Raw genomic sequence first — 12,746 nt, forward strand, 5'->3', positions numbered from 1 at the left:
TATTCACTCCCATGCTTCCATTCATCCAGCACTGAGTACCTGACCCGCACCGGCCCCAGGCAGGTGGGGAGTTAGAGGCAAAGCCCAAAGCTCCTGCTCAGCTTCAAGACTTCTCCACAGACCTAAGACACCAGAAACTCAGATCGGTGGTGCCTCCTTGGTTCCCTCTTTAAAATACTAGCAAGACCTTGGGCCAGGGATTTAGCTCAGTGGTTTCGCCCACCTGCTTTGCAAGTGCAAGGACTGGAGTTCGATCCCCGGTACCAAAAACAAAACAAAAAACAAAATACTAGCAAGACCTGCCCACACTCGGCTTCCTTTATCATGTTTGAGTACCCTGATTAATTCAGTGGCCAGTTCCCATTTCACACACCTCCTTTGCTCCTTCTGCCTCTGCCTTCCAGCAGCACTTGGAATGGAGTCCACCCCAGTGTTTGTTGACTGAATATCAGCACTTTTTTGGGTCAGCACTGGGAATTGAACCCAGGGCCTTAGTACTAAGCTACATCAGGTCCTTTGCTTTTGGACACAGGGTCTTGCTATGTATTCCAGGCTGGCCTTGAACTCACGATGTAACCCAGGCTGGCCTCAACAGCAGCAGTCCTCCTGCATCAGCCTCTCACCTGCTGGTATTACAAGCATTCACCCCCACACCTTTAAGAGGTAATTTGCTGGCTCACCGCTGTTTGCAGCTCTTCAGCCGCTCTTACCTTGAAGTCTTCACCTACATAAGTCACCGGATTATTCTGGGTCCTTGTTTGCTAGTGGCTGTGGGATGATTTTCAAATGTCCCCAACCTTGACTTAGAAATGTCAGGCAGGGGCTGGGCTCCTCAGACTTCCTCTCACCCAATCTGACAGGGAGGAAATCACCCAGGGAGGGCTTTGCCAGGGCTCCTGAGAGCGCCTTTACTTCAAGCTCGCAGGGGCCCCAACGGTGCCTCCATCCTGGGCCCCCAGTGACTGGTGGGAATGCAGCCCTGGCTCCCCTGTGAGCAGATGCCAACCTGGGGCTTCCTGCCCCTCTTCTGCCCAGCCCCTCCAGGCAGCCTCACCTTGAGCCCTGCCCACCCTAGCATGGCCCTGCACCTGCCCTCTCACTGCCCCGGGCTGCCCTCTGCCCCCTCCGTAGTGACAAGAGGAGGAGGCAAAGCAGGTAGGGAGCCACCAGGGTTCTGATGCCTTGGCCTGGAAGGCGGGGCCATCAGGACAGGCTGGAGCTCTCTGAAGCCCGGCCACTGGGAAAAGGGGTCCTAGGGTGGTGACTCGGCTCTTTGGCCACTTCCTGAAGGGCCTAGGGTACCTTCGCAGGCTCTTGTCCTCGAGGTTGTCTTCACCCCAGCGCACCCTGGGTCCCATGAGCAGCAAGATCATCCTCAGTCTCTATCTTGTCCAGTATAAATGCCTGGGGAGGAAACGTCTCTCACCTGACCATGCTTCGGGCCCTGGATGCTGAGTCTCAATTTGCTCATTTTCGGGCCCCTGGTGAGTTACAGGAGATGCAGGCCAAGGTTTGATGGTGTTTCTTCCCCTGGGAAGCAGCTCATCGCCCTGAGGGACATCAAAGCTTTCAGGAAGAACAGGGTCCTGCCTCCACTGCACGGTCACCTCACTCATCTCTCAGTCCTCCAAGCCCTGGGGATAAAAGCACCTGCCTCGGGTACTGCAGATTTAAAGGCCATGAGCTTCTAAACTGCTTCTCAAGGGACCCAGCCCAGGCATCGACCTGGTTCTTGTCCAAAGGGAAAAAGCTGCGGAGTGGGGTAGTTTTGCAGCCTCACCACTAGGGGGCAGCAACTCTCCAAACATCATGCAATGGTCCTGGTGCGGTGACAGCAGTCCTCTGGATTCCAGGCTTTTGCTGGCAGGTCCTGTCCCTCCACGTGGAATGTGTACCTCACAAAAGTTCTATGCATTATGGGATTTCTGAGCATTCATCGTGACAGTTTGCTGCTTCTTTGTGTTTTGCAGTTGTGGGGATTCAACCCCGTGCTTTGCCCATGCAAGAGAAGCTTCCTCCCACTGAGCCCTAGCCCTTTTTATTTCATGTTGAGGCAGGGTCTCACTACATTGCCCAGACTAGCCCAGAACTTGTGATCCTCCTGCCTCGGCCTCCTGAGGAGCTGGGGTTACAGGTGTGTGCCACACGCCCACCGGTGAGACAGTTATTTGGTGTCTCACAAGAACACTAATAGCTCAGATGTGTTGTGGCTATTTCACAGATGAGGAAACTGAGGCTCAGAGAGGGCACAGATTCCTCTCACTGCTGGTCAGTAACCAAGCAGGGACCAGAGCCTCCATCTTTCTGAATCCAGAACTCTTGGCTTTTCCACTGTGCACAAAGAGAGTCAGCCCGGGAGGGAGAGAGAGAGGACACAGGACAGGACAGGATCAGGAGTAACCTTCTACCCAGACTACCCCCTGCTGCAGGCTCTCCTGAGTGCAGAGGAAAGGGGCCTGGGTCCCCAGCGGTCTGAGCCGGGGGACCGGTCTCACCGGCACGAGAGCCTGATGTTCATCCTCCAGGGACTCCAGTCCCCAGTGCACAGCCTGGCTCATCTGGGAGAAGGCATCCAGGTGCTGCTGGGCGTCCCTGCCGACCACCAGGAGCTTCCCGCAGTGCCGCACCAGGGCCTCCAGCCGGGCCGCCTCCGGCTCCTCCAAGTCACTGCAGCCTATGGGGACCAGGCTTCGGTGGGTGGGCTGGCACTGAGTGCTCCTAGGCAGGCGATGCTGCAGCTGGGAATTCCTGCCAGAGCCCAGGGTTGAGGGGCAGATAACCCTGCCCACTGACTCCAGGACAGTGCCCGCACCTCATCCCCACCCCAGGAGAAGCCAGAACATAGAAAAGGGCTCTGGCAGCCACTCAGCTGAGAGCTCGGATTCTGGACCTAGGCTGCAGGTGAGGCAGGAGATGCCCCAGGGCAGCAGCAGACTCGAGCCCAGGGAAGAGTGTAGCTGGTGACCACCCTGGATGGGTCAAATAGGGAGGAACAGCTGAGTCAGGAAGGTTCCAAACCAGGAAGCTAAGGATGCTGGGTTACTTCAAGCCTCACATTGGCTGGGGTCCTCTGCTCTCCCTTGGCTCAGCACTCAAGGTCTACCCCAGATGCCTCTCCCAGCACCCCTGCCAGCTCCAGCGCATGTGCCCACCCTGACACACCAGCCAAGCAGGGTGCTCTTCCCTCTCCTGCAATGCCCTTCCCTTTGCCAGGCTCACTTCAAAGCCTCTCCTGACCTCTAGGACACAGTTGAGGCTCCCATAGCCCCGTGGCAGCAGTACCATCTTTGTAGCACCGAGCACCATGGCTACAAGGTCAGCTAGACCAGCTGTTGAGACCCAGCCCCACTGCCTCCTGGCTGGGCAACCTTGGACAAGTTCCTTATCCTCTCTGAGCCCAGGTAACACAGTAACCCAAAGCTTAGAAGCATGTAAAAAAAAAATTTGCTGAAGACCTTAGCACATTAATAAGTGGGAATAATTATTTCTATTATCACGATACTGAACTAATAAAGATGATAATAAATACGCATTTTTGTCTCTCTTTCACTTTTCTGATAAGCTGGATGCACTTTTAACAGCCAACTTTGACACAAATTATGACAAGACAAACAAAACAAAACACCAGTTTTAGTGTTTATTTAACAATAGCAAAACCAACCACAATACCAAAGACAAGCAAAACACACTTGTTCCTTAGTATGGGTGGGCATGGCCCCAGGGACCCCCAAGCCTCAGACTCCACAGCCCAAGGAGGCTCAGGCCCCTCTATAAAGTGGTGGAGAGTTTGCAGAGAGCCTATATAACTTCCCTCGTACTTTAAACACCTCTCCACAATTTACAGTGCCTAACGCAATATCAAGGTGGTGTTGAAGAAAAAAAGTCTATTCTGTACAGATGCGGGATTTTTGCTTATTTTTGATCCCAGGTTGGTTGACCCTGCAAATACAGAGGTGGCTGCGATCATCATCGTGGCTGATGTTTACCTGGTGCTAAACGCCAGGCACGATGCCCTGTGCTCACAAGGATGGGTCAGTTTATGCAGCCCCCACAGCTACTGTGCTCATTTATGGAGAGAGAAATCAAGACCCTGAGGACCCCCAGAGACACAGGGTTGTTAGGGTAGGTGGGGTAGGGACCAGGCAGCTTGCCTTGGGCACCTGTGTCCTTCTTAGCCACAGTGCTGTCACTTCTGCTCGTTGCCAGGCTTCAGACAGGCACTGGAGCTCAGTGCGGTCACATGCTGTGTTCCAGCATGGAGGGGACTGGCTTTTCCGAGCCATGTACCTTTGGGGAGTCTCTTGAGGACCTTCATCAGATAGCCTGCAGACAGCTGGTGCCTCTCCAGCTCTCTCTTCAGCTTCCTCTGCCTGTGGAGCCGAGACATGCTGAGAACGAGGCACGGTGGCCCCTGCTCCTGCATGGCCCCAGCCTCGACTCCCCTCCATGGACCTCCTGCTCAGGTTTGCACTGAGCCGGCCACTTACTGCCTATCAGATGGCCACTGACTGAGGAGCCCCCCACCCTGCCTTCCTGTGCAGCAAACGGAGCCACATACAGGTCAAATGACTTCCGGTGGTCAGGCAGCAAAGGGGGAAACGGAGAGAGTGGAGACCAGGTCCTCTCGGTGTCAGAGTCCTCAGTGTCCTTCCCGAGGTGGGACAGGTGGTGGCTGAGGCCAGCTAGCAGGCCGACCACCCCTCCCAGCTGGTGACTGAAGCCAGGTGCTTCTCTTGTCCGTGCGTGGTTGTCAGCCTGTGCTTGGGGAGTGTGAGACCCTCCCACAGCGGGCAGGAACACATGGGTGCTCAACACATCGTGAGGTGAGGCTCAGCCTGAGGTCGGGCCCCACCCAGCCCCAGCTTGACTCAGGACAAGGAATCCCCGTGCCTGGTAGGCTGCCTGCGCTGGGCCCAGTCAAGGTCAGAGCTCAGGGGCAAAGGGAAGGGGGCAGTGGCCTGACCTCAGCCTGCCCACCCACGCTCTGACTGCCAACAGGGGCTAGGCTGGGATCTCTGAGCGCCTGCCGAGTGACCCAGAGCAAGCCACTCTGCCACTCTGGGCCCTGCGTTCTTAGCCTATAAGCCTGAAAAATGCAGGAACAAATGGTCTTTCTCTAAAGTGCCTAGGGGGTATGGGCCAAGCAGCGCTGCCCTTCCTGGGATCAGAAGCCCCCTGAGGTCCTGATGACAGGGCTGGACCTTGCTTCATAAAGCTACACACCCCCTTCTGCACCAGCTTCAGACTTTTATAGGTGGCCAGTAATTTAAGTCCCTTCCAAGTGAGGTGAGGACCCAGGGTCTCCACTTAGCCAGGGCAGCAGAAATGCAGACTGACCTCAGAGGCACCCTGCTGATGGGGCATAGGGACAGCCACCCACCGGCCCTCCTCCCTGATGAGGGGACACAGCCCCAGTGGGCCTAGGAGCGGCCCCCGCTGTGGGGTCAAAGGTGAGCTGGGGCCAAAGGACGATGGCCGTGCCTCTTGCCTGTCCCCACAGCCACCCCATGGCCTGGACTTTCTTTCAGGCAGAGCACCCCTCTGCTCTACTCTCTTTGGCCTGGGCTCCTCTCAAGGCAGTTTTGTTCCATCCCAGTCACGTGGGTAGCACTGGGGTAAAGGCTGAGGCAGGGTACAGCAGGGCTGGGACAGCTTGTACCTGGCCTGCAGATGGCAGAGTTGGTGCAAGAGCATCTCTAGGTCCCTGTCCTTGTCGTCAGGGTCATTCAGGCCAGCTTTCTGGCCTGCGTCCATGGCCAGGAGCATTGATCCTCACGGCCCCAGGCCACGCTGAAGGTGGGTGCACAGGGCAAGAGGCAGGTGGACCAAACAGGACGATTGCAGAGGTGGCTTCCTCTCAGGATCCTCTCGTAGCCCTCAGAAGCTGGGCTGGGGATCCCACCTCAGAGCAAAGGAAGCAGAGGCTCAGAACAGCTATGACCAGCTCAAGGCCACAGAGCAGGACTGATTTGGACTTGAGGTTCATTGATTCCACAGCTCAGAGCCTTTGAGATGCACCCAGCATCCTCAACACCCCAGAAGCGGTACAGCCCATCACCCCTAAATTTAAGTTCCCAGGCACCAAGATGCTGGGGGGCTTCCAGCAACATCCTGGAAGGAGCCATGGGGTCATCACACTCTGTTCACTCACCTCCCACCTACTGTGAGCCCTGGGCTCACACAGGGCCTCGAGAGCTGGGCTGGAGCTGGACAGAGACAATGAGCAAGTTCATGGCCAAGCTGGGTCTAGCTAACAAGGGTTCTATCACAGCCCCACAGCTCGGTTCCTAGGCCCCTGTCCCTTGGCAGGGCCTTCCTTCCTTGGCCGTCTGCTGAGCCAGATCCAGTGTATGAGGAAGCAGAGTGAGAGAGTGGGGCCGTGAGGAGAGCTGTGTCCCCTCATCAGCCTGCCCAACCCTAGCACTGGACACAGGTTCCTACGCAGGAGGAGGAAGGGGCCCTGTTGACTCACTCACTGCTGCAAGCACAAAGCCACAGTCGGGCTGTGATGTCATAATGCTGGCAGAGGTGGCTTTGGGGAATGGGTGGAGGTAAAGCCAGGGTAGGATTGAGCAGAGCGAGGATGACACCAGGCCTGTTGCTGAGCAACTGTGCTCCAGAGGGAACTCTCAGTGACCCACCCCACCCTCCCCCAGCCCTGGTGCAAGAGCAAGCAAGATCCAGAGCAGCCCAGGGGCCAGGAAGCTCTGCTGGGCGCCTTGTGCTCTGGGTCTAGCCTGGCCCAGCCCAGTCCCGCTGCCCCAGGCTTCTGCCCCACCTTTGCCTTACACAGAGGAAGACTTCCAGAGTTGGGGAGTCACCCAAGCAGGTCCTGAGGTGCTCCAAGGCCATGCCTGGCCCAGCTCTTCTGAGGCAGGGCCTTCCTTGGAGGGAGACAGACGCCCGCAGAGGGGTGGGTGGGGATTGTTCCCTACAGGAGTGACATCTCAGCTCCCTGCCTCAGCCTCCACTTCCTGCAGTGCCTTGGGGACCACCCTCCCAAGGTGAGGCTTGGGAAGGTGTTCTCTGACCTGGGAGCCAGGGCTTAGGGAAGCCAGGGACATCATCATTCCTCTGATTCCTGGAACCAGAACCTTCCCCAGGAAGAATCTCCACTCGGAACAGAGGCTTTCCAGGACCTGGCCGACTTGGGTTTCAGTTATGCCACCTGCATGCTGTGTTCCCTCCCTGCTCTGAACCTCAGTAACAGAATCATCATCTCCCTGTGCATCTTTCCTGTAGTCATGATCCATCCACTTCCCACACAAGTCCCATGCCATTATGAGCACTTTATTAATGTAGGAATATTGTATCAGCTTTTTGTCATGATAACAAATGCCTGAGACAATCAGTTCATAAAGAGGAAATATTTATTTTTGGCTCATGATTTTGGAGTCCCAGTCGGATCAGGGGGACACACTGTTTTAAAGCTGCTGCTGGGAGATGGCACATCACAGCAGGAGAAGGTGACAGAGCAAAGCTGCTCATTTCCTGGTCAGAATGTGAAAGAGAGAAAAAGGAAGGCTGAGGTGCCACAGTTCCCTTCCAAGGTACAGCCCAAGCACTGAAAGACTGCCCCCTAGGCTCCACCTCCAGTAGCACCATGCTGGGGACCACACCTTTAGTACATGGGCCTTTGGGGACATCATTCCAGACCCAAGTTCTGGCATTGATAGAGTCATTCATTTCTGCCTAGAAGGACACCAAGTGCAGACGCATGTCACTAGTACCTCTTTGGTCATGAACTGCCCAGTCCTGGGTGAGTCTGTTAGTTTTGCTGAGCCTCAGTTTCTTCCTCTGCAAAGTGGGGTTGACTATACAGTAGATCTTCCTTATACCTGGGAGATGCATTCCAAGACCCCCAGGGGAGGCCTGAAACTGCAGATAGTACTGAAACCTAAGTAGCCAATGTTTTTCCTATACATACCTATGATATAGTTCCTTATAAATTAGATACAGGAATTTCTATACAGTAGATGATACAATAATACAGTAAGTGATTTTATAACTAATAAGAAAGTTAAACTGTTACAACAGTTATATACAACCAATAGGTGCCAGAGCCCTCAATATTGATTATGCCCAAAACATGCTGTAAGCAGTGCAGGCTGCAAAGAGTTAAATCCCTCGATTGGCTTACTTTAAGAAGCGAGTCTGACTGAAGCTACGTGACTCACAGAAGTATCTCATGAGCACTGCGGTATCGAGGAGGTCAATATGACCTTCCTGTTAATGGCCACAGCTGAGACCAGAGTAATGTCCTATGAAGCTGTGGGACTAATACAAGACAACATCCATAGCTGAGGTCGGAGTAATCACACCCAAATTCCATTCCCACAGTTAGTCCCTTCATAGCTTGCAGGACAGTGCTCTAATTACAGCCATATATTTTGTCTATCTTGTTTCTAATTTGAAAATGTTTTGATCTCTCTTTAAAGCATTGGTTCCGATGGTAATTTCACATACTGAACATCTATACATGCACCTTTACCCTGATTGATGAGTAATAAAATTTGGTGGAAGAGATGGGTTCAGTGCCTTTTGCCAAAGGAGCATTGGCCATCCCAGTGTCACACTTTCTCTTTAACTCTGTCTTAAGTTTTTCTTCAACCTTGCATTGGACACTAGGCAGGTGGGGACTAGAGACTTACTGCAGGAGTCTCTGGCAATAGGTTGGTAGCATATACAGCTTGGATACATTGAACACCTGGATGATTCACATTCTGGGCTGGAAGGAGTGGTGTCTTAGTGATTTTCTTGTCACTGGGACAAAATGTCCACCACCCACAACTAAAAGGAGGAGAGGTTTCTTTTGGCTCATGGTTTTTAGAGGATTTGGTCCATAGTAGGGCAGCTCCAAGGAGGGAAAGAAGGGAATGGTGAAAAGGTCTGATGGAGGACAACTGCTCATATCATGGTGGCCAGAAAGCAGAGAGTAAAAGGAGAAACCTGGGAGGGAGATAAATCCTTCTGGGTCACACTCCTAGTGGCCCACCTGTAACCAGGCCCCACCTCCTAATAGCAAGCCAGGTATGAAATCATCCATGGACTAATCGACTGGTGAGTATAGTGCCCCATGATCCAATCACCTTCCACACAAGTGAGGCTTTGGGAGACTCCTCAGATCTAAACTATAACAAGTGAAATGGCACAAGATTTCACAACACTGCTCAGAAGAATGGCACACAATTTAAAAGTTAGGAATTATTCCTGGAATTTTCCATTTAGTTTTGGACCTGAGTTAATCATGAGTAACTGAAACTGTGGATGGGGTGGGGATGGTACTGAGACCCTACCTCATAGAGCTGTTGTGGAGATTCATTTAGTGCATGTCCATAAAGCACTGTGGATCCATCGCTGCCTTGTGTGGGTCCACTGCTGCATCCAGACTTGTGGGTATTCCCAGGTCCACAGCCATTTCTGGTCGAGCCCAGGTACTCTCTTGAATGCTCTCTGGCCCATCCAGGAAAAGGGCTGGCCAGTTCCATGTGGATCCCACAGTCCTGCCTTCACCCCATCCACCAGAGCTGCCCTCTCACAGTCCACAAGAGGGTGACTCTGTACTTTCCAAAGCCTCCAGTGGGACCTCCGGACCCTGGGTGGACATTCCAACCTCTGAGCATGAAGTGAGCTGCCCCTATCCCTGGGGAACAAGCTGCCTGGAGCTGGGGCTGAGATTCCCCAGCTGGAGTGGTTTCTGCTAGCTCTCTGGGTGGCCCAGACTTTTTTCTTTTCATCATTTTTGTAGGGATCTTGAAGTTACTGAAAATGCTGCAGGTGGTGGAAGAAGGCAGTGAGGAGACTAAATAGGAGCTGCAACAAGCAAGGGGGGAACCAAGAGGGCAGGGTGTGTGCTCTGGAAGCCAAGGCAGGAGGGAAGCAAAGAGGTGGTCGGATCTGAGGTGCCCTGCAATTTCCCCCAGAGTTCCTGGGCTGTGAACACCTGAGCATTCACACTTGTGAGTGTGCTCCCTTTCATGGTGACAGGGATTCTGTGCATGTCTAATTAGAGTTCTATATACCTCACTTGTCTGTATGTTAAATTCTTTTTCCATGCTTGGGAAGTCTTCTGCCATGACTTCTGTGAACAGGTTTTTTATGTCATTTGCACTATCTCCTGCTTTTTCTTTGATTCCAGTCAGTCTTATATTATTCTTCTTTGCATCATCTAACAGCTATTGGATTGATTTTTCATGGTCCCTTCCTATTTTTTAAAAATCTTTCTTTTCATGATCACTAATGGCAATCTTGTCTTCAATATCTGATATTCTGTCCTCACACTGACTCATTCTGCTGCGTGTACTTTCACTGGAATTATTGATCTCTTGGATATCTGTTTGAATCTGTTTCATGATTCCATTTTTCCCCTACATTGGGCATTCATGGTTTCCATCATTTTTCTAAGCTCCTTTATTTATTTTGTCTGTATCTGCTCTAGAGTCACTAACCATGTCTTTCATTATGGTCATTATCTCTGTAGTTATCTAAGAGATTATTTCTGATTTGATTTGATTTTTTCTAGAGCCTCATTCATCTGCTTTGTTACTTCCAGTTACCACTTCAGAGAGTCTAGGTGGGTGGCCCTCGAATTGTTCCACCACATTGCCCCCTGGGTTTGCCTTTGGTGACCTGGAAGTATGGATTGCACCTTGCTTAGCTGTCTTCTCATTTTCTATTTTTTTAAGTTTAATTCCTGGGTTGAATCTTGTAAATTGCTTATGGCAGATAGCTTTATTACTACAGACATACTAAGAATTGAACAGCTAGATCTTGAGGGATCTAGGGGTCCTGTTGAAAAATCAAGGTCAGTGTGAGCTTGACCTGTCTCAATTCCAAATATCCCAAGCCACGAGAGCACTGATACCTGGATGAAATCCTGAGAGCTTTCCAGAGATTGTGAGGCAGGAGGAGGCCCACATGTGCCCTTCTGAACATGGTGGGGGACACTGAGAGCTGTGTGTACAGGAGCACTATACATTGGCAGCATTTTCTCTGAGCAGAGGCTTGGACCCAGCAAGTGGTACCCTGGGCATGTGCTCTGGCCCTAACAGGCTTCCATACTGGAACATTACTGTGTGTTACTCAGAAGCCTGCAATTCTTGTCTGTCTGTGTTTCTTATCCTGGGTCCAAGTCTGCCAACCCTTTGACCTGGGAGCAAAGTTCTGAGCCTCAGCCAAGGTCAATAGCCCAGCTGCCCCTTTTGAGGACAGTCTGTCCAGATCCCCAGGGTCTGCAGCAGCTGCTGATCCTCTTGATTACTCTGGCTGGAGCACGAGACCTCTCTCCACATGAGGGATGTTTATTATGTGCTCATTTGGATACCTGCTGCCCTCAGCTTATCACCATCTCACACAAGGCCTGAACACATCAGTTGATAAAACCTTTCTGCATCTAATCTCATGTTCAAGGGTCCTGCACTCAGGAGCACTTGGTTTAATGCTGCTGCTCTCTTGAAACTTAATCATTTCTGAGCAAGGGACCTGCATTGTCATTTTGCACCAGGCCTGCACATGCTGGAGCCAGCGCCCCACCTCCTCACCACAAGCTCAGCAGGTGGGAGGATTGAATATACTCACTTTATAGATGGGATGCGGGGTCCTATATAGGGGCCTGCAGGGCCTGTGCTCAGTCATGCTGCCTTCAGAGGATCTGAATTCACCTTGGCACTTGGCTTCACAAACACCACCTTAGGGCCAGGGATTTAGCTCAGTGGTTTTGCCACCTGCTGTGCAAGCGCAAGGACCCAAGTTTGATCCCCGGTACCAAAAAACCCAAACAAACAAAGAAAAAACAAGCACCACCTTAGCTGCTTCCTGGCAAAGTGGTGATGGCTCCTGACAGCTGACCTCCTGGCCTCCACCTGCTGGCCCCTGCCTGCCTGTCCTGAACTTCCTTTGCCTTGTGTAGAGGTCACAAGTGCCAGAGAGTAATCACACTCCTGGGCACAGCACTTGGTCACCAGCTAGGTACTAATGCCCAGCTCCCTTTAGTGGAACACCCTGGAGTACCAACTGCTTGTGGACTCCCAGGATTCCCAGCAGGTGTCGTTAAGCTTCCTGCATTAGAGACTGGCTTGAGGCCATGCTCTTATTACCTGACCCTTCCCATCTCCCTTCTCTACTCCTCTACCATGTTTTGTAGGTGTTGCTGTGGTTGGATGTGGTTTGTTGCCCAGGGTTCATGTGCCAGAGGCTTGGTCCTCAGTGATGAGGTGGTGGAACCTTTAAGGGGTGGGGCCTAGCAGGAGGGGTTAGGTCATTGAGGGTGTGTCCTAGGCTGTTGGGGTGTATCTTAGGTCCCTGGGGTGTGTCCTAGATCACTAAAGGTGTTTCCTAGGTCGTTGGGGTGCCCATGTCCCTGGAAGCATTCTGCGGACTGATGACAGGCAACTGGGGTTACATTTTGACGAATCTTCTCACTTCCTCATCTTTAGAGCATGGCTCCTGTCTGCAGAAAAGCCTCCACCACCCAACATCAGAAAGAAGCAGCTCCAAACTCTCTCTGCCTGGCAGAGCTGCCAAGTCCACCTACTCCTGTAGGAAGTGGAAAGGTGGCTGGAAATGCTCCATGCCCTGCAGGACACATTGATGCATCAATCAGGGGCCCTGAAAGTTGGACTGTAAGACTTAGAAAGCAAAACACAAGACACCCAGTTAGATGTGAATTTCCGATAAGCAGCAAGTCACTGTTTGGTATCATTATATCCTGTATGATATTTGGGGCATATTTATATGAAAAATAGTAT

At 52.3% G+C, this 12,746-nt stretch overlaps 1 protein-coding gene across 1 annotated transcript; it reads right to left on the bottom strand.

Annotated features, from left to right (window-relative positions):
• Positions 1–1,203: 1,203 nt before the first annotated feature.
• On the bottom strand, positions 1,204–6,457 carry Ccdc197 (coiled-coil domain containing 197). The gene is given in 6 exon segments (XM_087195226.1): positions 1,204–1,259; positions 1,262–1,377; positions 1,379–1,404; positions 2,496–2,674; positions 4,288–4,370; positions 5,660–6,457. Coding segments are annotated over 6 exon segments (567 nt in total). The 5' UTR covers positions 5,767–6,457.
• Between the last annotated feature and the right edge of the window lie 6,289 nt (positions 6,458–12,746).

This window comes from Heterocephalus glaber, unplaced genomic scaffold (genome assembly GCF_053883595.1).
Source record: "Heterocephalus glaber isolate CG9 unplaced genomic scaffold, H.glaber_assembly_v1.0 deba00001608, whole genome shotgun sequence".
Taxonomy (NCBI): domain Eukaryota; kingdom Metazoa; phylum Chordata; class Mammalia; order Rodentia; family Bathyergidae; genus Heterocephalus; species Heterocephalus glaber.